At 44.5% G+C, this 21,733-nt stretch overlaps 4 protein-coding genes across 6 annotated transcripts in view; 3 read left to right on the top strand and 1 right to left on the bottom strand.

Moving 5' to 3' along the window:
* Positions 1-256: 256 nt before the first annotated feature.
* Positions 257-3,501, bottom strand: LOC307072079 (uncharacterized protein). Its single transcript, XM_079731250.1, has 5 exons — positions 3,453-3,501; positions 2,005-2,617; positions 1,646-1,722; positions 1,265-1,504; positions 257-992 (listed from the first exon to the last, which is right to left on the bottom strand). Exons 1-5 carry the CDS (start codon positions 3,471-3,473, stop codon positions 744-746), a joined length of 1,200 nt encoding a protein of 399 aa, XP_079587376.1. The 5' UTR covers positions 3,474-3,501; the 3' UTR covers positions 257-743.
* A 1,530-nt stretch (positions 3,502-5,031) lies between these two features.
* On the top strand, positions 5,032-8,446 carry spcs2 (signal peptidase complex subunit 2). 2 transcript variants are annotated; one of them, XM_079733297.1, is made up of 5 exons: positions 5,032-5,094; positions 5,837-5,920; positions 6,358-6,518; positions 7,201-7,335; positions 7,727-8,446. In XM_079733297.1, the coding sequence occupies exons 1-5, from the start codon at positions 5,056-5,058 to the stop codon at positions 7,911-7,913; spliced, it is 606 nt and encodes a 201-aa protein (XP_079589423.1). In that variant the 5' UTR covers positions 5,032-5,055; the 3' UTR covers positions 7,914-8,446. The 2 variants fall into 2 exon arrangements, with proteins under 2 accessions (XP_079589423.1, XP_079589422.1); XM_079733296.1 differs by having other exon boundaries at positions 5,050-5,109.
* A 1,301-nt stretch (positions 8,447-9,747) lies between these two features.
* Positions 9,748-16,731, top strand: eif4h (eukaryotic translation initiation factor 4h). Its single transcript, XM_079731635.1, has 8 exons — positions 9,748-9,847; positions 12,180-12,364; positions 13,023-13,087; positions 13,170-13,263; positions 13,903-13,980; positions 14,343-14,498; positions 15,442-15,557; positions 16,157-16,731. The coding sequence occupies exons 1-8, from the start codon at positions 9,789-9,791 to the stop codon at positions 16,166-16,168; spliced, it is 765 nt and encodes a 254-aa protein (XP_079587761.1). The 5' UTR covers positions 9,748-9,788; the 3' UTR covers positions 16,169-16,731.
* Positions 16,732-17,918: 1,187 nt separating this feature from the next.
* rffl (ring finger and FYVE-like domain containing E3 ubiquitin protein ligase) overlaps positions 17,919-21,733 on the top strand; it is a 7,697-nt gene continuing 3,882 nt past the window's right edge. The window contains exons 1-3 of one of the 2 annotated variants that reach the window (XM_079733484.1): positions 17,919-18,274; positions 19,688-19,865; positions 21,089-21,286. In XM_079733484.1, the coding sequence (XP_079589610.1) occupies positions 19,692-19,865; positions 21,089-21,286 (372 nt within the window). In that variant the 5' untranslated portion in view covers positions 17,919-18,274; positions 19,688-19,691. The remainder of the gene's footprint in view (positions 18,275-19,687; positions 19,866-21,088; positions 21,287-21,733) is intronic. The other variant, XM_079733483.1, reaches the window with a different exon arrangement.

Raw genomic sequence — 21,733 nt, 5'->3', positions numbered from 1 at the left:
TCCTCCAACATTTAAGCAAGACGTGAAAAAGACATATGGACATTATAGAGAAATAATTTGCATGTTTATGTCCCATAATAAGTTAAGCTGTTATAAAAAACCTGCTAATAAAGACCATCACCTCCTACCTTTTGTGTTTTATTTAAAACTGGATGGACAGCTGATTTCATCAGGACCCTTAATGTGAAATAACATTCTGGCACTGTTCTTTAGGACCATCAATGGGAAATAAGAATCTTGACTGTTTTCCTCAGGACCTTTATTGTGCAATAACAAAATGTTGGTGTGTTCAAGTCAATAGATTCAAGAGATGAACATCTGGATCACTTGATCATGTTTATTTAGCCTAATATGACCTTAAAGCCCCAGAAGAGAATGTACAAGTTGGCAGTTATTACATAATGGCAGATAAATAATGGGTTTAGCTGAAGTCATGAGATTATGATATAAGTCGGTCTAAAACCCTTAGTTTAGGGTTAGGGTGATTTGACGTCATTTTACTTTTGTGGGTAGAACAAAGCAAATGCTGATTCTAAACCCCTATTGTATTGTTGACCAATAGCTGGCATCGCTGATTTGGGAGCATGTGGTAGAGTTTAGACTAGTTCAGCCGAGCATCCTGCACACGCTGCAGGGATAGCAACCCAATGCAGAGCCTCGCCTTGGTCCTAGACCAGCATTTTGCACCCCAGTTTCTATTTCGCTTTAATTCCTTTCAGACCTCAAAACACACGGCCCAGCCTCTACATCTCTGGCCTCTCTGCAGGGCCCGGCGGTCTGTGCTTGTCCGGTTGGGGGAGCAGAAGCTCCTTGAACCTCTGCAGCTTGGTCAGCGTCTCCTCCCAGAACTCAGGGTCGAAGGGCACAGGCACCAGGGCCGTCTCCTTAAGGGTGAAAACCACCAGGTCTGCCTGTTCCATCCCTGTGACGGCCAGCTGGCACTGGATCTGGCTGTAGTAGCTGTGGTTCTTTTTCAACCGATACACTGGCCGCTAGGAACACAAACACACATACATATTATATAAATACACACTACCCATTACGCACGAATACACCCTACTCTGTACCGAAAAACACACTCTACTCCAGTCCTTACCCACAAGTATACACTACTCATTACCCACACATACACATTACACATTACCCACAAATACTAATTCATTCATTCAACCAGAGTGTAGTAGTATCCCAAGGGTGCTTCAGAGGAACTATGCAGTACACTGACTCTGGTCAGGTAAGTCCCCCCCCCCCCCTCTAAACTTACCTGGTTAGGTAACTCTTGGATCTGCAGGCAGAAGTCTTTGTCCTCCTTACAAGCCTCCTCAACCTTGCGGTCTTTGTGTTTGAACGGGCATTTCACTTCCAGGCACAGCATCCGTTGTCCAGACAGCTTGTCGATCACAATGCCATCAGGGCTGGCCGCCAACCAGGGCCGCTTTGGGTCGATAAACAGACCCGAGTCTTGAACGACCACTTCTCGCCCAAGAAGCTTGCTCTTCAGCACCTGAATGTTTCCATGGAAATACGGTTTACAACCAAAGTTCTATATGCTGTCTTAATGTGGCCAATGTTGGTTTCATCCACTGCAATACTGTTTGTATTGAAACACAACATACATCGGTTTGTGGAGCGAGGTCCGTGTTACCTGGTATTCTTTCACTGCCCGGGCCTCCATGTCCACACCCCACCTCATCGCTCTGGTCTGGACCCCCGACCCCTGTCCTGGGTATTAGAAATACAGCTTTATACAAAACCACACGATACTGGTCACATAGCAACCAGGTAAGGGGTGTGGTCTACCTGTGGTGTCAGACAGGTAGGAGGTGTGGTCTACCTGTGGTGTCAGACAGGTAGGAGGTGTGGTCTACCTGTGGTGTCAGACAGGTAGGAGGTGTGGTCTACCTGTGGTGTCAGACAGGTAGGAGGTGTGGTCTACCTGTGGTGTCAGACAGGTAGGAGGTGAGGTCTACCTGTGATGTCAGACAGGTAGGAGGTTTGGTCTACCTGTGATGTTAGCTACGTAGGAGCCAGGGGGTGTGCTGCTTGTCCCGTTAACGAAGCGGCTGTGTGCGATTTGGTGGACATTGGAGGCGGTGATGCGGTTCTTCCGCCAGTCGAACCAGGCCGGGTTCTCCCTCTGACCCCGAGTCAGCACCTCCACCTCCTCCACAACGCTGGGCGTCAGCTCCCCGCCCTCCAGGACGACCTTCCCTGGACTTGGGCCAGAGCTCAGAGTTTTCAGAGAGTTCTGTCCATTGTTACCGCCAGCTGGATTGCGTCCCATTTGGCAGCCTGACCCATAGTTTAAGAAAGGCTGTTCTAGAACATCTGATCTGCCTCCCAGGACTAAGTCTGGTTTCTGGTCTGGCCTCTTGTCTGTTTTCTTTTCTGGCCTCTGGTCTGGCCTCTGGTGTGGTTTCTGGTCTGGTTTCTGGTCTGGTTTCTGGTCCGGTTTCTTTTCTGGTTTCCGGGCTGGGAGTGTCTTCTGGGCTGGGCTTGGCCCTCTTCCCTGGTGGCTGGTTTGTGTGATGGAGGGATGATATCTGACGACTGGTAGAATAATGTTACTGGTCCCTCCTCTTCCAGCAGATCTCTTAGAATCTGCTGGCTTCTTCTTCTGATTCCAGAAGAACATCATTGAGATGATACAAGGAGAGGACAGCAAGAAACAGAGGAGTCATATTGATCCCTTCTTAGTCAAACCATTTTGTTTCTAGCCAAAGTTAGACACCATAGCATTATTAGCATATTAATATTATATTAGGCCTTTTGCTGCTCCATCGTTTGGTCGAGTCTGGTACAACAACCTCGAGTGATATAGTATTAATAGCCAGTGAACCAACATGTTTTTGTTTATAACGTGGTAATTTGCCTTATATAATCGTCAAAATAGTAATCTATGCCACTTTATCATTGCTACTGAAATAAGTCCCCAATAAAGAGAAAATGGGATTAAATCCTATTTTTTTTTTGCCATTCTCCCCAAAACATTACGTGGACGTTCCACTCTGATCCGTTCTTTTCGTGACGTCTAACAAGGGGCCCCGGTGGGTAGGTGGGGGGGGGGGGGGGGGGGGGGGGGTTGCGAAGAGACGCTTTTCGGACATCGCTACGGTGTGTGCCGGATATCATATAGAATAGATAGAACATAGCTTATAACGCTCATAAACAAGGACGGGACTAAAAATGTATTAAAAGGTAGCGTGGGTCGTTACAATGGGAATAACGCCCCCCTCTTTCCTATAACTCTCAACCCAAACCTAATTTGGGTTGGGTTCACCGTTTTAGATTTCAAGCTGAAACAGTAGGTTCACTGGCTCTTTAAAAATGTTTTGCGGAAATAAAATCCCTCCTGTCTTCACCAAGACTTTAAGTCATCACTTGGCTTGATATCGAATCCGTATGGATCAATCTAAACTCATATTATCTAATAAAGTTAGACCTTATCTTACCTGTTGTTTCTTTGGCTCCATGTGGAGGGTTGGTTGAACACAGAGGTGGTAATGAAACTAATCTAGTGACTCATCACCTTGTGACTAGTAGGCCTAGTTACGCCCGGACTTGTCGCAAACTACATTCGCGTTTGTGGACTATTGATTATTTTATCGGACGAAAGGTGTAACGTTTACAGTTATATAGTTAAAATGTAAATGCATTCTTCATGATTCTTGTTAACCTAATCAGATTTATTCTCCGATCGTGTTCACAGATTTCTACACTTATCGGAAGGTTATTTATCTGCTTAATAGACGTATTCAGATTTATAATATACCAATTGAAGTATAAATATATAAAAACTACATCCTCATAATAATCATTTTAACCAACTCAACATATTTAGTGTGTACATATTCCATGAATATTGTGATGTTTGCATAAGTCAGGATGGCCGAGCGGTCTAAGGCGCTGCGTTCAGGTCGCAGTCTCCTCTGGAGGCGTGGGTTCGAATCCCACTTCTGACATCACATTTTGATGCACAAAAGGTTATTCTTTGTTTAAAAAAACAAATATAAAGCCTTAACACCATCACTGCCGTTGATGAACTTCAAATACATAGTGGTAAACCTTTCACAATGTTTTAAAGCTTTAGCGGGTGGCATACACTTTTGGCCACACTTTCGTAAATGTGGGCGCTGTTTCACGTGTAATATTTTGGTTTTAAACATATTAACAGGTGACATTTAATCGTATTTAAATGTTCGATAATGATTGAATGATCAAGGAAATCCGTTTTTTGGAATGATTTGAAAACACTGTAGGCCTGTTTCTTTTCTTTCCCCCCTCTTATAAAACTAATATACACACTTACAGGAGTTGCACTCCTGTATGAACAGTGAAATAAATAAGGTTAGTGTATTAAATGTACTTGAGTGGAATGAAGAATTAAGAAATTATGTTCTGCCATGCTATTCAGCTCATGTCTTGGCTGTCTCTTGAATTCTGACCTAGGGGTCAAGGACACTCGGGAGCGAGCTGCCGATTTGGGCTCTCTTTTATGTGAAAGAGGTCCTCAAAGAAAAATGATATGTAGGCCTATATACAGGGAGTCGTAACCCTTTAAGAAGGAACTCACCACATTTAGCTGCCAATTAAAAAACATTCCGTTATGTATATTTGTATACATAATAATTAATAATTCGTAAAAAAAAAGGACAGTCTTGGTCTCGTTAATGCAAAAACACACTCTCCATCAATTTCTTCTCTGAATCTTGAAATACATATATCTGAGACGCGATGACGTCGACACACGCACGTAGGAGAGTTGCCGCCTTAAAAACGCTCAGTTTCCGGGAGGTTCGGAGGTTTATTTCGGAAGAAAGGAAGGTTTACTTAGACACGTAAGAGCTTCCGAACCTCCGAGCTGTTTTGAAGGCGGCATTTTTTAATGGCTCTGGTTGCACCAAATGCTATGCCGTCCAATCAATGCCCGCCGTTGAGACCGCATTGCAGTCCAATCATCGTTCTCCGTTAAGAAAGTTATACTGTCCAATCAGAGAACTCTACGTTGGTTTTGTCAACCAATCAGCGGCCTACAGGTGCGGAGAGAAAGAGAAGATGGCAGCCCGGAACGGAAAGAACGGCCTCCTGGAGAAAGTGAGCTTGAATGAGGTTAAAATGACAATGTGATTAAACAGGGCTTTAATTCACATCTTCTACTTTCACACGCAGCAGCATGTTCTAGTCGAGTGGTTCATTGCACGATAAGTACTTCTTATTTCAACTGTAACATCCGCTTGGTTGGGCTAGGCTACTGATAGCATCCTGGTGCAGGACTGATGTTAACATAATACAACATAACATATTATAATGCATCAAGAAATATTATAATGAAAGTTAAAGCGCTTGCTGAGCTATAGTTCATATAGTACTATACTATATTAGATATCTTACAGCATGTGAGCTGAACTTGTCTCTTGTGTTTCGTTTAGTTCACATGTGTAATACACGCCAGAATGTATATCATAATATATAGCGAACTATCACTTCATAATAATAATAAGCAGATTTGCGATCCTATAATTCTATGGCACTTTAATAACTCAAAATATATTGTTACATTTGAAAGCATGATGAGACGATAATGCTTTACAGCGGACGGTAACAGCTGTGGGTTAGTAGACACAAAAGTGGACTGACAGGTGAGTCTGAGAACAGCTAAGATAGTTCATAAAGTTACAGTGCTTCTGTACAAACTACGTTAAAGAAACCGCGGAATAAAGAGCAGAGAAGCTAGGAATCACAGTGGCATGGTTAGTATTTATTTATGAATACGTAGGATAAATAAAGGATGTCATATACACTAATCTCTTGTAGTGTGATCTAATAATCTCTCTAGTGGAGGATCGAGGAGAAGCCGGTGAAGATCGACAAGTGGGACGGAGCCGCGGTGAAAAACTCCCTGGATGACGCCGCCAAGAAGGTTATTAATCCCCTCATTATTATTATTAGTATAACTGATTAATACATGTTTAGCATTATTACTAGAAATAATACAGAATTTTGTATTATAACTTTCATTAATCCTTGTATTGCTATTAACAATAGGATGAATACAGATTTTAGTATTATTACCTCAAAGAATGCATGTATTAATATTAGTGCTATGATTAATACTTGCAACTATAGGCTTTATGATTAGAAGAAATGTATTTTCTGATGTGTCTACCCGATCTGTCTACCTACCTGCCAGTTTGTATCTGTCAGTCTACATATTTTTTTAAACTTTCTGTAAGTTCATCCTTAAAGTCTACCTGTTGCTCCATTTCTCTTCCTGTCTGTGTGTTTATCACCGTCTGTTTTCTATGCTGATCGTCTGTCTGTCCTGATCTCCCTGTCTCCTCTCTGTCTGTCCTCCAGGTGTTGCTGGAGAAGTTTGGTTATGTAGAGAACTTCAGTCTTGTGGACGGCCGACTGCTGATCTGCACGGTGTCCTGTCTGTTTGCTATGGTGGCACTGGTCTGGGACTTCCTGCACCCCTTCCCCCAGTCCAAACCAGTCCTGGCCTGCTGCGTCATTTCATATCCTTCACGAGAGACATGGCCTCATCAAGCTTCTATCCAGAGAGATGGACTCATCCAGCTTCTATCTAGAGTCATGGACTCATCCAGCTTCTATCTAGAGTCATGGACTCATCAAGCTTCTTCTAGAGAGATGGACTCATCCAGCTTCTATCTAGAGCGATGGACTCATCACGCTTCTATCTAGAGACATGGACTCATCACGCTTCTATCTAGAGAGATGGATTCATCACGCTTCTATCTAGAGAGATGGACTCATCAAGCTTCCATCTAGAGACATGGACTCACCTAGCTTCCATCTAGAGACATGGACTCACCTAGCTTCCATCTAGAGACATGGACTCACCTAGCTTCCATCTAGAGACATGGACTCATCAACCTTCTATCTAGAGACATGGACTCACCAAGCTTCTATCTAGAGACATGGACTCACCAAGCTTCTATCTAGAGAAATGGATTCATCTAGCTTCTATCTAGAGACATGGACTCATCAAGCTCCTATCTAGAGACATGGCTTCAGCTAGCTTCATCTAGAGATAAATTGTTCATCATGAGCTGGTGGAGGAATAGAGTCATGTTTATGTATTGAGCTAGTGGACGAATATAGTCATGTTTATGTATTGAGCAGGTGGCGGAATAGAGTCATGTCCATGGTGGAGGATGTTCCTTGACTCCAGAGAACCTATTTTGTAATGATGGGCGTTCTAACTCTGTACACGTCCTACCGGGAGAAGAACATCTTTCTGCTGGCGCTGGACAGAGACCCGGCTGGCATGGACCCCGACCATGTCTGGACCCTCTCCTCCTCCCTCAAACGGTACCAAGACCACTAGTAAACTACAGTCCAACTTGGTCACTTGTAACTAGTTCACCATAATACGAGTGAACTAGTTCATCACAATACCCCAAGTTCATTCGTACAACTAGTCAACTAGTTGGCTTTCCCAAAAACTAGTTAACTACAGGGGACCTAGTTCACACATAACAAGTTCACCACAATACAAGTAGTCGACTAGTCCACCACAATACAACTAATGAATATTGTAACAGATAAAACCAGATGTTAAGCTGTTTGGTATACCAGATTGCAGCAGATTAAATTTACTGTACATATTCAAGTTGAAAAGTACAAAGATTGTATTTTCACTGTGTGTGTTTGTTTGTGTGTGTGTGTGTGTGTACGCACGTGCCTGTGTCTGTGTCTGCAGGTTTGATGACCAGTACTCCCTGCGCGTCTCCTTCACGGACGGCGGCAGTGGGCGGGGCAGGGAGGTGGAGGTCACTCGCTCTGTGGCAGAGTTCTTCGACCAGAACGGGACTCTGGTGATGGATGTATTCGAGAAGACCGTCTCCAAGCTGCACGACTCATTGCTCTCTGACAAGAAGAGCAAGTGAACCAGGACCAGTCACAGCGGCCAGCAACCACGCGATTTATGTGACCATGCAGGTGGCTGCTGGCTTCATGTACACCACGGTGTGGCCAGTCAGCGAGTGTATGTGTGTGCGTGCGTGTGCATGAGTGTGTGTTTTAAGTATGTGTGTTTAAGTGCGTGTCTGCCTATTTCCTTTTTTTTGGAGGTATCTCAATCATTTCTGTTACAGCTTGATGTTGCTTTAGATTCCGCATTAAAGAAGTCTGCAGTAATTACGTTCACAATCTACCAAGATAAATATCACCTGACGGCCACACTAACGGAGGCGGAACCCTTTTCGCACACGTAGCTTTACTGGACAACGTGTAGCATAAACATCTGGTAAACATCATTTACCTTGGACGTGTACGTACCACCATTGGGTTCCCATGGGGATAGTGGCGGAGGTCTGGTTGTTGTGGTTGCAGAGGTCCGGTTGTCATGGTGATGGCGGTGGAGGTCAGGTTTTCACGTTCTATCACCCACATTACAATAAATTAAAAACATGCATTTCTAGACTTGACTCTGTTTCTTACTTCAATAATACATAAATTCTTATAATATATAAATGTTGATAATAAAATATGTATGCTGATGCTACCTTTAATACTTCAAAACGGATAAAACTATATTAATACTGACTACTATCAGTGGAATTTACACTCATGTCAGTATGTCATACTATTATATTAATTGTGGGACAATATATGAATACAAAATGAGACTGATGCAATACCACCATGTACTGGTAGCGATACAGGTTTTTTTTAGTTAAGGGAAGTTCCCGAAAAGTGACCCTACCCTTTGCTGACTGCTGGTGGAGAAAACTCCCCAGACACCAACTCCTCTAAAACACTAGGGGGCGCAGCGCACCCTTTTCTATTTCCCTGTGTTAGGACTTTTTTTACGGTGTGCCTTGTCCCACCACAAGTCTGGTCCTACACTGTCCTACCACAACCCGATGTTTATATATATTTGTATATATATATATATGGATACAATGTGTGTATATGTATGTATATACATATATACATACACACATACACACACACACACACATATATATGTGTGTGTGTGTGTGCAGGGTACTTTCTACTGGTGTGTGTGTGTGTGTGTGTGTGTGTGTGTGTGTGTGTGTGTGTGTGTGTGTGTGTGTGTGTGTGTGTGTGTGTGTGTGTGTGTGTGTGTGTGCTTATGCTGGAGACCAAGTCATAATGTATACTACTACATAAGTGTTACTAAGTAGTACTAACATTAGTAATATCTCGACTTGGGCAGTAGAAGGTAGAATTTGGTCCGCTGCCAAGGGATTCTGGAAGTCACCAGTAGAACAATGGTGTGATTCGATATCTATGTCATTATTACTAAGTGATTATTAAATGTTCAAAATTTCGAGATAACATTTTAAATATTTCAGCACACATGTAGGGTCCTGTAGTATGTGGCAGTATGTACTATTGTAATATGTGAGTACTGTGGTACTATGGGAGCACTGTGGTACTATGTGACTATTATGGTGTGTGTGCTGTGATGCTATGTAAGCCTAGACCACTAGACTACACCGTACAATTCTTATATTTTACACCTCCTGCCCATACTGTAACAGTATGCGGCAATAATTTAATAATTTTACCATGTTTGGGCCACACATAAAAATAATACTTACAAAGCAAACTTTCAAAACACATCAAAACGCGCGTAAGTGAGATGCAAGATAAGCATGATGAATATAAAGAGTAAGATAGAGGGGTTGGTGCATCTGGAGTGCTAGATAGGGCTAAGCGCAGGCGGCTGGCGGACAGCTAAGCGTTGCTGTGTGTATGTAGAACAGGACCCTCCTGTTCACACACTGGCGGTGATGGCGGACTTCGACAACTACGACGACCGGGCTTTCGGTGGAAGCCGGGGCGGCCGAGGGTAAGAACAATCCCTGGGAATGCGGGCTACACAACTGTATGTACCACAGTAGGGGTAAGCGAAAGCCGCAATGTCGCGTTGATTCGCTGGCGGATTGGATTTGTTTCGGGGGAGAGAGAGTGTGTGAAGGCCAGGCCTCCTCCTGACTGGCGTTTCTCGTCAACGCCGTTCAGGGGGAGCTGAAGGTCGGCGTGAGGGATCAGGAAACACCGCGGCTCTGAGCTAGTTAGCAGCGAAAGCTAGGTAGGCGATAACTGGAGGGGTGGTCGGGGCTTGGCCGGTCTGCGATCATTTTAGATTTAGTGGATGCATGCCGGGCAACTCGTTGACTATTCAGGCAGTAATACAGAAGGCGTTTACGAATAGACCAGAAATTAAGGTATAACCACTCTGCTATTTGAGAGAGGCTGGGGCTGGTCAGCCCACATGGTGCACATTGTTAGCGACGACCCGATAGGCGTGCAGCCTGTACCTCAGTCTTTAAGCCACAACAGGCAGTCCGCAATACATCCATAACCTGTTATATTAATGTTGGAGGGGTTGAGGTGCTGGTCTAGCCTTAGATCAGGGCCCGTCCAACCGACACCAGCGGCGCGGTTGCCAGTGCGGTGGGGGGCTGCATGGACCCCCAGAGAACCACCACAGGTACTGTTGTCAGCGTATAAACACCCAACCTCCAGTCTCTCCGGTTCCTCTTAAGGAAGATGGAGGCGGTGAAAGTGAACCAGCGAGGACTATGTTTAGAGCCAGGCCAGTGTTGTCCATGTGGGCCTGGGGGTGAGGCGGGTGTTATCCCGCTTGATTTCAGTTTTCATTTTTTTGGAAAACCCAGCGAGTACACGCAATGGTTGAATTGGATGTTATTGGGAATTCATGACGAGTATAATGGCACTCCGTAGAGGAACATTGCAGCGCAGACCCCCGGTCCACGTGTGGCCAACGGGGCTCTGCTGGCAGAGTGTCTGACTGCATGCTGCAGTGCGTGTTATAATCTGGTTAGATGCGTCTACCAGTTTCTCGTTGGTGACTGTCTATTAGTGGGCACTGCGCTATTAGACACTACACGATTGTAAACAAAGTCCGCAGACGCGTATTTTATCGAGTCACCTGTGCGCAGAGTGCAGACCACCACATATGATTGGTTCCACGCATGCGCCGTTGGAACTAAGACGCAGGACAACAAACATCCCTTATTACCACAAAATAAAAGGGCAAGAATGGTATTACATTCACTTAGAGCCCTAGGTGTTTAGACTTGCCTACCAGACACAATTTCTGAACTATATATTATCAGTATTAGATCATATTTGTTTCAACAATACACACACCTTTAAAAGGGCTTGGTCTAGCAGAATATCTTAATGAAGTCATTACATTAATCAACAAGCTGACAAACTACAGTGTTATCACTCACAAACCTAAATTCATCTCTGCACTTTGGATCTTTGTCACAAGTAGCTCGCTCCTCATAATTACCATACAGACTAATGCTATTATTTAAGCACGTTTTAATGTCAGATTAACAACTAGGATATTTGCCTCTTGTATGTGTGTGTGTGTGTGTGTGTGTATATATATATATATATATATATATATATATATATATATATATATATATATATATATATATATATATATATATATATATATATATATATATATATATATATATATATATTATAGGTAAATATATATATATATTATAGGTAAATGGCCAGAGACAAATCATAAATGATCGGGAAAGAAAACTAGGACCAGTTCCTTAATATCCTAAATTGAAGGAAGTTGTGGAAAACCTTACCTGGGAAGTAGATTCCACCATTCAAATATGGGTTGGAGCCCCACTTTTCTGTCACTCTGAGATATCCTAGTCTGTCGTACCTCCACCCTTTGGGATGACTGGCCAACGCTAGAGGGTTGTCACCACCTGCAGTTTATGCTGGAGGCGTGAATGTACCTTCCAGTTCTACCTACAGCACATCTTCCAAGATCCACATGGAGAAGAAGACAGGGATCCACACGGTGCTGCCTCATTATACTCACCCCTCCCGTATAACGTGTACACAAGGGGCCAGTAAAGTGGTTCCAACCCTGAAATGTATATGAACCACGAGTAAATCCGGAGAATAAACCAAAGACTAAAGTCTGCTCCACTTAAAAATGTGTTGGAAAAGCAATATCGATGGGATAAAGCTGTCGTCAACGTGTGTGTGTGTGTGTGTGTGTGTGTGTGTGTGTGTGTGTGTGTGTGTGTGTGTGTGTGTGTGTGTGTGTGTGTGTGTGTGTGTGTGTGTGTGTGTGTGTGTGTGTGTGTGTGTGTGTGTGTGTGCAGACCTCGCAGGGACGCGCCGAGCGGGTCCTCCCGTAAGAAGGATTTGCCGACGGACCCCCCGTTCACGGCCTACGTGGGCAACCTTCCCTTCAAGACGGTGCAGGGGGACATCGACAACATATTCAAGGACCTCAGCGTCCGCAGCGTTCGTCTGGTCAGAGACAAAGAGACGGACAAGTTCAAAGGTACAAACCCTTTGAAAACGTGTAACGCTCGGTACTATATATATATATATATATATATATATATATATATATATATATATATATATATATATATATATATATAGCATCAAATGCTCTCTTCAAATAACTGTAATGACAACGTTAAAGGCCCATAATGGGAGCAAGTGGTTCCATAGGTTGTTCAGACTAACGTTTCAATGTTGAGCGACCATACAATAAATCGTTATGTATTGCCTTCCTGGTGTCCACATGATTTGGTTATCATCTTATAAAAGTGTGTTTGGTTCTTGGTACTTCATCTGCGACTTTAAGCCCACCCAGACCTTAAGTTACTTCCTTGTAAGGAGAGTTGGTGGGTTAGCTAGTTGATATGTTAAGCCCAAACCAGCTAAACTCCCCTGGCGCTGTCCAGTAACTCATTGTTACTGGCTGTGTGTATAGTTGTATAATTAAGTCCCGCTTCTATAAATTATCACTGGTTATAGTTCTAAAAAATATCGTACGGAACGGTTGATGGACTCTAACCGTCACGAACAAACACACTTTCCACTTGATACACAAACTAACACACACTTGCATACACACACACTTACACACTTCACACACTTTCCACACACACGCATGCTATTTGGAGTCTGATTGTGTGTGTGTGTTGCAGGTTTTTGTTATGTGGAGTTTGAGGACTTGGAGTCACTGAAGGAAGCCCTTGCATATGATGGAGCGGTGAGTGTCTAGGAATATAATTAAGGCTATTATTCAAGTACATATGATGCCCTCAGTGACCTTTAACCTTTGACCCTTGCAGCTCCTGGAAGACAGGTCGCTCAGGGTGGACATTGCCGAGGGCCGGAGGCAGGAGAGAGGAGCTGGCGGCTTTGGCTTCAGGAAAGACGACAGAGGTGAGTGCTAATTGGCTAGCTAACTAGCAGCTAGCAGCCTTTCTTTCAGCTAGCAGTAATCCTCTAGCTAGGTGCTATCAGCACCCAGCCTGTCGCTAACAGCCTCTTTCCAGCGGCTACAACCCTGCTACTAATAGCTTTACTAGCCGCTAGCATCCTTTTAGCTAGTGGTCTCTTGCTAGCAGCTAGAAGCCTTTAACTAACCCTTGTTTTTCTTCTTCAGCTTGTCTATCCGTTCAGTAATGGCTACTATGAAGTCTAACTGCACACCTTCATTTTCACTTCATCTTCACTCCACCTTCCCCTCAGCTCCCCTACTCACTCCTTGTTGTATTGTAGTGCCTACACACCATGGTGGAGGTACTATGGTCAGCTGAAGCCTTCTGTAATGTAGGGCCTACACTCCCTGCGTAGGGCTGGTCTGGTGCTGTGAAAGAATGCATGAGCTCTTCTAACCTAACCATGGCTCTCTTTTCAGCCCTCTCCCCTTAACCTCTGTATATATAGTGCTCGTCGTTTGCTTGTTTTCTTCTTTCTTCGTCTCCCCGGCTCGTCTCTCCCCCGCTACGTTTCCCCTCCTTTTCTCCCTCCTCTGCGTCTCTCCTCCCCGATCTGTTTAACTAAAGCTATTCCCTGCAGGAGGAGGAGGCGGAGGAGGTGGAGGTTCACGAGGACCACCGAGAGGAGGCCGGGATGACTTTGAGAACTCAGGAGGAGGTGCGGTTTGGGCGGGGCAAAGGCAGCTATTGGCCATTCAGGGTCCAATAGGACACCGGGCTTGGGCCACTCAAAACGAAGCCGTATAGACAGTGCTATCATCTGGTGGTTGTAAGGGTCCCTAAGTATGACTAACGGATTGGTAGTGAATGAGTTCATGAGGCTTGCAGTCGAGCGGCGGTCTCTGTCCTGCATCCCGTCTGGAGCCATGTCGGGACGGGACGAGGTGCCACACTTTCCGCAGGCTCCCCCCTCATCGCCCCCCTCACCCCATGACATCATCACTCTACAGGAGCCATCCAGGGTTCTCGCTGAACAAGGGTTCAGAAGGCTAACGTGTGTGTGTGTGTGTTTGTGTGTAGGCTTTAGAGAGGACAACTTCATGGGGGAGCGGGGTCGAGGAGCCGGTGGCCCCGGTGACCGGAGGGGAGGATCAGCACCCGGAGGGGGCATGGGTCGCTTTAGAGACGGACCTCCTCGTGGAGGACCCCCAACAGACTTCAGAGAACCTTCAGATGGTAAGACACACACACGCACACGCACACGGTTCTGCGTCGGGTTTTAGTGAGCGGACCAATCCCTGCTGCTGCGTCGCCTCGATGTAAGGTTACAATTATTGGGAGGCGTGCGTCAGGCACTTGCGGTGGAAGCAAGAAGGGTCGGCAAGAACGTAATGGGTCCGTAAACCCCCTTGCATTGCATCAACGTGGAACCATAACCGAGGCCCCGTCCACACGGAGCCGATTTCTTTTTGGGGAAACCGCATAAGTCTTTTGCGTTTCGGCCGACCGTGCAGACGGAGCCGGTGAACCCGGTGCCCGAAACCGCACATTTCTGAAACCACCCTCGGAGGTGGTTTCAAATCTATCTGGACCTATACGGTTTTGTGTTAGGATTCGGGTGGACGCCTGAAACGCAAACAATGACGTCATTAGCCCCCCCACAAGCTGGGGGACGTCAGAGTTGCGTTGAATTTTTTATTTATTTTATTTGTATTCTTTTTGTAGCTTTAAATAAAGCCCCTTGATAAATTTAATTACTAACTGTACATTAAAAAGTGCTCAATTTTAAAGGTTGAATCTCCTCGTGACTGAATCTTTGCATACAGTGCGCAGGCTGTATGCGCGCAGGCTTGATGCGCTCCACTTTTTTCTGTGGAGAACCAGCGCCTTGAATATTTACTACAGTGTTTCTACAGCTCTAAGCGGTTTCGCAATGACTCAGACTTTACGGAGATGTTTCTGAACCGCATAAAACAAAACCTTATCGCCCGTTTCGGCTCCGTGTGGACGGGGCCTAAGCCTTTAGGGACATTAGCACACTGCAGCAGTGTGGCGAGGTCACGTGATGTTTCCGGCGCCTGGCTATGGTTTGCTTGTTGTTGTGTCCCAGCATGCAGACCACATGTCTGTGTTGTGTGTTTGTTTGTGTCGTGTATTAAAGTGTCTTGTGTGTCCACAGAGGAGCGTGCCCAGAGGCCCCGCCTCCAGCTGAAGCCGCGCACCGTGGCTGGCCCGCTGAACCAGGTGGCCAACCCCCACTCAGCCATCTTCGGCGGGGCCAAGCCCAGAGAGGAGGTAACCGCCCAAGAGAAGGCGTAGGGAGAGAGACTGGCTGGGGGAGGGGTGGGGGAGGACCTATGTTAGCATGGCAACTAGAACCTTCGGTCAACCATGAAGCCTTCTTCTCGTTGTCCTCGGCTAAATATTCGCACGCACACATAGACACTCTCTTTTCCAACAACACACCAGCTTCTGAATGCATGCTCACAGCTACCTGTGTGCTCTGGTGTCTGGGTCACATCAGGTGGTTCAATAGGACTGCCCTACAGTCGGACCTACAGCTGGTCTGACTGTTTTCTACTGGTGTAGCCTGGGTGACAGGATGTTGGTTAGTCAGCAGCTTTTAGGGGAGGGTCATGATGTAAAGCATGTTGTGATTGGTGTGTCGCTCTGGGCTCCGCCTAGGGCGTGGGTGCATGGGGTGCATGATGTGCTCTATCTGCCTAATCAACAATGTCATATCTTGGGTTACTTGTCAATCATGGAACTTTGAGCCCACTTGTCGTTGTTGTGACGGTTCCTGTGTTTATTAAAGCTGTAGGATGTTGACTGCAGAGCTGCGGTGTCCAATGGGCTGGCTTTTTCTAACTCTGGCCTTGCTTGTGCTTTCTTAGGCTGACGAATAACCTTCATTATTCTGGAAGCAAGCCCGGATCCACTTCTCCACAACAAAAATCTTTCAAAGAGTCTACTCCCCTTCCCCCCCCCCCCCCAAAGAGAGCTGGCTGGCTGGGTCAGCCATTGGTCCCCCTCCTCCATGTGGCTTTATTTCAAGCAGCTGATTGGTTAAAGCTGCTGTAGGGGCGGGTCTTCAGCGAGGCCCTGCCCAGAGTTACCAGCTCCTCTGTTTGAAAGATTTTTGAGCTCGGGTGTCCTGGCTTCCTGGAATAATGTGGTGTCACTGTGAGGGCGCCTAGCAGCAGCCACCACAGGCACACCTCTCTCCACCAACAGATGCTCCGCTGGCCTCACTAACGACCGGCATCACGCTCCCTCATAGACCAACTCTAGATGCTTTCTGAACATTTTGTGTGTTGCAAGAACCATTTTTATTTGACGTTTTACTGGAAACGAGATTGGGAACGTGAAACCTTTTCTTACTGTACTATAGAAAGAACAGCTGTTTTTATTATTTTGGGTTAAGTTGTTTCCTACACGGTTTATGGCAATAAAAATGTACCATCTGACATTATTAAGAATGTGTTTACATTTTGGGAAGCGTTGACGTTGTATGAAGTTTCCTTCAAAATGAAGCGGAAGTCGAGAATAAAGTTTTTCTGTACATCAGTTTGACTGCACCGCCCCATGGCCTGGTTTAAAAATATTTCGTTAAGTAATGTTTAGAACTTTTTCAGGCATCATGGCAGGGGCAGCGTCTCTGAGAAGGCTCAACATCGGGACAGAACGCGACTTATTTACATGCATACACATAACACGCATACATACACATGCACTCCAGCGACGTGTCAGCCTGCTACTTTCATTTCATAGGGGAAGGGGGGGAGGGGGGGGGGGAATTCTGACTCCATAGCTACTCTATTTAATTTTCTATATTAGTATTATTACTAGTATTTCTTGTTTGGACACATGAAGTCTACAATAGGTGAAGATCAAATGTGTCTAGATTTCTAACTAATGTACATCTTGTGATTAATGTGTAGTTTAAATGTAGTCTAATCCCCCCCCCCCCCCCCGCCAGCATACTGAGTGGTAATAGCTATATAAGGTCCTTATTATCCATCTGTCAGTCTCATTCTTAATGAACTAGTGTAATTAAGCATTTGCATTTTTCTTGATTACGACATGTAGATTACCATTGTATTGGTTCACAAGCAAAAGGATTGAAGGTCTAGGAGAGTAAGACACTCCATTTATTCTGATTCAGAGCTCTGGTTGGTACACTATATATTTAACTTATAGTCTTACTAGTTCTATGGGTATCGACATACTGAGGTTAACAGTTGTGTAGGTAACTTGTATATAATTATATAGTTCATGACTAATGTAGGTAGGCTGTAAGGTGAATATCGTAACTAGTTATAGGTAATTGTTAATACCTATTTTAACTATTATAGGTAGGTGACTAGTCTAAAATTAAGTTAACTAGTCCCAACTAAGTAACTATCGAGGTTACTAGTTATATAGTTCTAGATGCATATACATATTCGTATATAATATAGGCATCTAGAAAACTCTTGGTAACTAGTTGGAGAACTACAGGTAACTGATCCCGGTCCGGGAAGTAAATCTAGGTAACTAGTTGGGGAACTATGTTACTGCCCCTAGGTCAGGAGGTTACTCTAGATAACAGTTTCTAGGTCACTAGCTGGGAAGCTACATCTAACTGTACCTAAGTTAGTGAACCACTAGCTAGTGAACTACAGGATACTGACTATAGCTCAGGAGGTAACTCTAGGTAACTAGTAAGGGAATTACCGGTAACTAGGTCATCAAGGCTGCTTGTGTCAACCGCCAGGGGGCAGGTCCACGGGAGGAGGAGGAGTCTCGTCCAGGAGTCTCTTCCTGGTTGAACCTAACAACAGAGATGTCGCTTTTTAAAAAGTTTGATTAACTTTAATCTGCTGTCGTTTAAAATACATAAAGTTTACATCATTATATGTAGGGAATTAGTTTATGAAGTTTCGTTGACTAGTCGAGTAAGGTTAACTTTCGACCACCGGTGGAAGAAGGGGCTGACGAGCTTCCAGTCCGACTTGTTGTCGTCTCTTCAGGTAAGACTACTGCTTTTAACTTCTCTTATCGTGTATTTATACCACAGTACTAATTGTTATACTCTGATCGATTTTGAGCTTTTAACACCACTTGACACATAATGTCGAACTTTGTTTAACTTTCACTTTCTCATAATGTTGTACTTTATTATCCAAACCATTCATCATCATTTACATTCAAATCTAAAAAATCATTACGTTATAGTACTCCCATCTAGGTGTACTATGTGACCTGTCTACCTAATAAATCACATTTAAATATAAATTCATTTAAAATACTACATCCAATCTATCTGTACTATGTTACCTTTTCCCCCTATAAGGTGCATTTAAATATAAATACATCTATAAATAGAACTCCCATTTAGCTCTATGTTACCTGTCCACCTATAGTGTAAATTCAAATATAAATACATCTAGAAATACTAATCCCATTTAGCCTTACTATGTTATATGTCCAAACTGCAGTTGGTTAAAACTAAATTGACCATTTCCACACTTGCATCCCTACATTTCCATGGACTTAGTATTATTTCCATGTGCTTTAGATTCAGTGAATGGCTAGAGTTCTTAAAGGGAAGATGATAGTTACATTTTGATCTGGACAGTTGGTCTGAACTCCTAGCATTACAAGACACGTACACAGACGTCCGTGCTGACATTATTTCTGAGGAGTCATTTAGACACTCCCCTTTCTGATTATTAGTATTATCTTCTGTGTATGTTTATACTGTCTTGTATAGTGGTCAACTGTTAGGTATTCACTGTTCACTCTTAATGGCTGCTTAAACAGGACCTCTGCAGATTAACACAGTACTGAGCGTACTCCCCTATTGCAGCAGCCCAGAAAGTACTCACCTGGTACCACATTGCTAGCCTAGTACTGCAGTACAGACAGTAATCCCGTAGTACCATATTACTGACCTAGTACCACAGTACTGAGACTGTATCACATTAATACTGGCAAAGTGTACTCACCTAGTACCACAGTACTCGCCTAGTACCGCAGTACTCACCAAGTACCGCAGTACTCCCCTAGTGCTAAGGAACTTACAAGGTACCACAGTTCTAACTCACGTTTTTTGTATGTGTCGTAGCGATGACACAGCTCTAACATCGTACCCCAGGTAGCCGGTCGGATATAGGGTGTCACTTGGCTAATGCTTTAAATTAATCATTAGTCCACAGCCTCTCACACACTCACAAATAATGTTAGCACCTATTCATAGTAATTGTCCTTATTTTCTACAGTCTATGTTAGTACACATATTGTCCGCAGTATGTGTGTCACTATTATTTAGGAGTAATACATTTACAATAGTGATATTGTGTGTGTGTGTGTGTGTGTGTGTGTGTGTGTGTGTGTGTGTGTGTGTGTGTGTGTGTGTGTGTGTGTGTGTGTGTGTGTGTTAGACCCATGTGGTCGTGCTGCAGCTGGTTGTGTGTGGACGACGTTCCGTCCGAGGAGCCGGCGCGCAGGGGGCACTGCCAGCAGGCCTACACCAACTCTGGCTACAGCACCCAGCCCTCGGCCAATCAGCAGCCCCGCTGTAAGGCCTGTGGTGACGGGTTCCACACCCTTGCCCGCAAGGTAACCATGGACACCACTGACCCTGACTTGTTAACATTCATGGATTTACCAACCCTATAGTCAACCCTCTGTTACAGCTTATTAGTAAACCTTAATACATTAACCAACCCTATAGTCAACCGTCTGTTACAGCTTAATAGTTAACCATTCATTAACCAACCCTATGTTCAGCCGTCTGTTACAGCTTATTAGTTAACCCTCATGCATTAACGAACCCTATAGTTAACCGTCTGTTAGAGCTTATAAATTAACCTTTATTCATTAACCAACCCTATAGTCAACCGTCTGTTACCGACTGGCGGGAGACTTTCAAAATTTCAAAATTCAGAAACCAAATTACCAGAGTCCTTTCCACTCTGACTGGAGTTGGCAGACTGGGTGAAGTGAACCAGTGTGGCTCGGCTGGCAGGGTGGCGTGAGTGGGAGGGGCCTAGCAGGGTTGAAAGTAAGATTCTTGTAAACAAAGACAGAGGTACGGGCTGCCCAGCATTTTTTATATGCCAAAATGATCAGTTACAGGGTGTGATTTCAATTGATTGCTAAATGTCAGTTGAAATGGTCAACATTGCAACTTGAATTACGTATTGACAAATTAATATCCATGTCTCAGAGCTAGGCTAACAGCTAGTGATCCCATTAATGTAGAATATTTTCTACACATCACAGTTACTGGTGATGTGTAGCAACATTGAACTGGTTGTTTTGAAGCAATCTCAATACCTTGGACAAGTTTACTATACTGCTATTTGGCTACGGGCTCTTTGACACTTCCCCATTATTCACTGAGTAACCTTTATACTTTTCTACCACCCTGTTACATCACTAGCCAATGTATCACTGAAACCATATCTAGTAAGGCTGGGACAAAATAACAATACGGCGATATATCATCGCCCTTCTTCGTGCGACACAAGAACCGATAAACTGGTGCCAAATCTCGATTTTTCTTAATACTTGTAGATATGTGGTAGATCTAACTGTGTGTCTGTCTCTCTCTATCTGTGTGTCTGTCTCTCTCTATCTGTGTGTCTGTCTCTCTCTATCTGTGTGTCTGTCTCTCTCTAACTGTGTGTCTGTCTCTATCTAACTGTGTGTCTGTCTCTCTCTAACTGTGTGTCTTTCTCTCTCTAACTGTGTGCCTATCTCCCTCTCTAACTGTGTGTCTGTCTCTCTCTCACTGTGTGTCTGTGCCTCTCTCCCGTTGTGTCTCCTTCTCTCCCCAGCATGTGTGTGTTGACTGTAAGAAGGACTACTGCAGCAGCTGCTCCGCCGAGGCAGATCCCAGGCCCCGCCTCTGCCACACCTGCCAGCGTTTCTACGGTAACCTGCTGGAGCCGGCTGAACTAATGAAGCTGAAGGTGAAGGACCTCCGAGACTACCTCCACCTGCACGAAGTCCCCACCCAGCTCTGCAGAGAGAAGGTACTACAGTAATACTACATATATATATATAGTAATACTGCAGTACATAGTCTCAGCCTGCCTCCACCCGGCTATGGGTGGAGAGGCTTGATATCTAGAAGAGAGGTTTGATGACTACAAGAGAGCCTTAATAACCACAGGAGAGGCTTGATAACTACAGGAGATGCTTTATAACCTCAGGTGGCTTGGTGACAACAAGAGAGGCTTGATAACTACAGGAAAGACTTGATGACTACAGGAGAGACTTGATAACCACAGGAGAGGCTTGATAACTACAGGAGAGGCTTTATAACCTCAGGTGGCTTGGTGACAACAAGAGAAAGACTTGATGACTACAGGAAAGACTTGATGACTACAGGAGAAACTTGATAACCACAGGAGAGGCTTTATAACTACAGGAGAGGCTTGATAACTAGAGGAGAGGCTTGATAACCTCAGGTGGCTTGG

The sequence above is a fragment of the Pollachius pollachius genome (assembly GCF_949987615.1).
Source record: "Pollachius pollachius genome assembly, chromosome: 3".
Classification (NCBI taxonomy): domain Eukaryota; kingdom Metazoa; phylum Chordata; class Actinopteri; order Gadiformes; family Gadidae; genus Pollachius; species Pollachius pollachius.
This window is presented reverse-complemented; position numbering and strand designations above follow the sequence as displayed.

Bases quoted from the DNA above. Each gene is read 5' to 3' on its own strand.
- LOC307072079 (XM_079731250.1), bottom strand. From the start codon at position 3,473: ATGGAGCCAAAGAAACAACAG. The intron at 1,723-2,004 runs GTAGACCAAACC...TCTAATACCCAG, and splicing joins CTACGTAGCTAACATCACAG to GACAGGGGTCGGGGGTCCAG. The intron at 1,505-1,645 runs GTAACACGGACC...GGAAACATTCAG, and splicing joins GGGCAGTGAAAGAATACCAG to GTGCTGAAGAGCAAGCTTCT.
- spcs2 (XM_079733296.1), top strand. From the start codon at position 5,056: ATGGCAGCCCGGAACGGAAAGAACGGCCTCCTGGAGAAAGTGAGCTTG. The intron at 5,921-6,357 runs GTTATTAATCCC...TCTGTCCTCCAG, and splicing joins TGGATGACGCCGCCAAGAAG to GTGTTGCTGGAGAAGTTTGG. The intron at 7,336-7,726 runs GTACCAAGACCA...CTGTGTCTGCAG, and splicing joins CTCTCCTCCTCCCTCAAACG to GTTTGATGACCAGTACTCCC.
- eif4h (XM_079731635.1), top strand. From the start codon at position 9,789: ATGGCGGACTTCGACAACTACGACGACCGGGCTTTCGGTGGAAGCCGG. The intron at 9,848-12,179 runs GTAAGAACAATC...GTGTGTGTGCAG, and splicing joins GGAAGCCGGGGCGGCCGAGG to ACCTCGCAGGGACGCGCCGA. The intron at 14,499-15,441 runs GTAAGACACACA...GTGTGTCCACAG, and splicing joins CTTCAGAGAACCTTCAGATG to AGGAGCGTGCCCAGAGGCCC.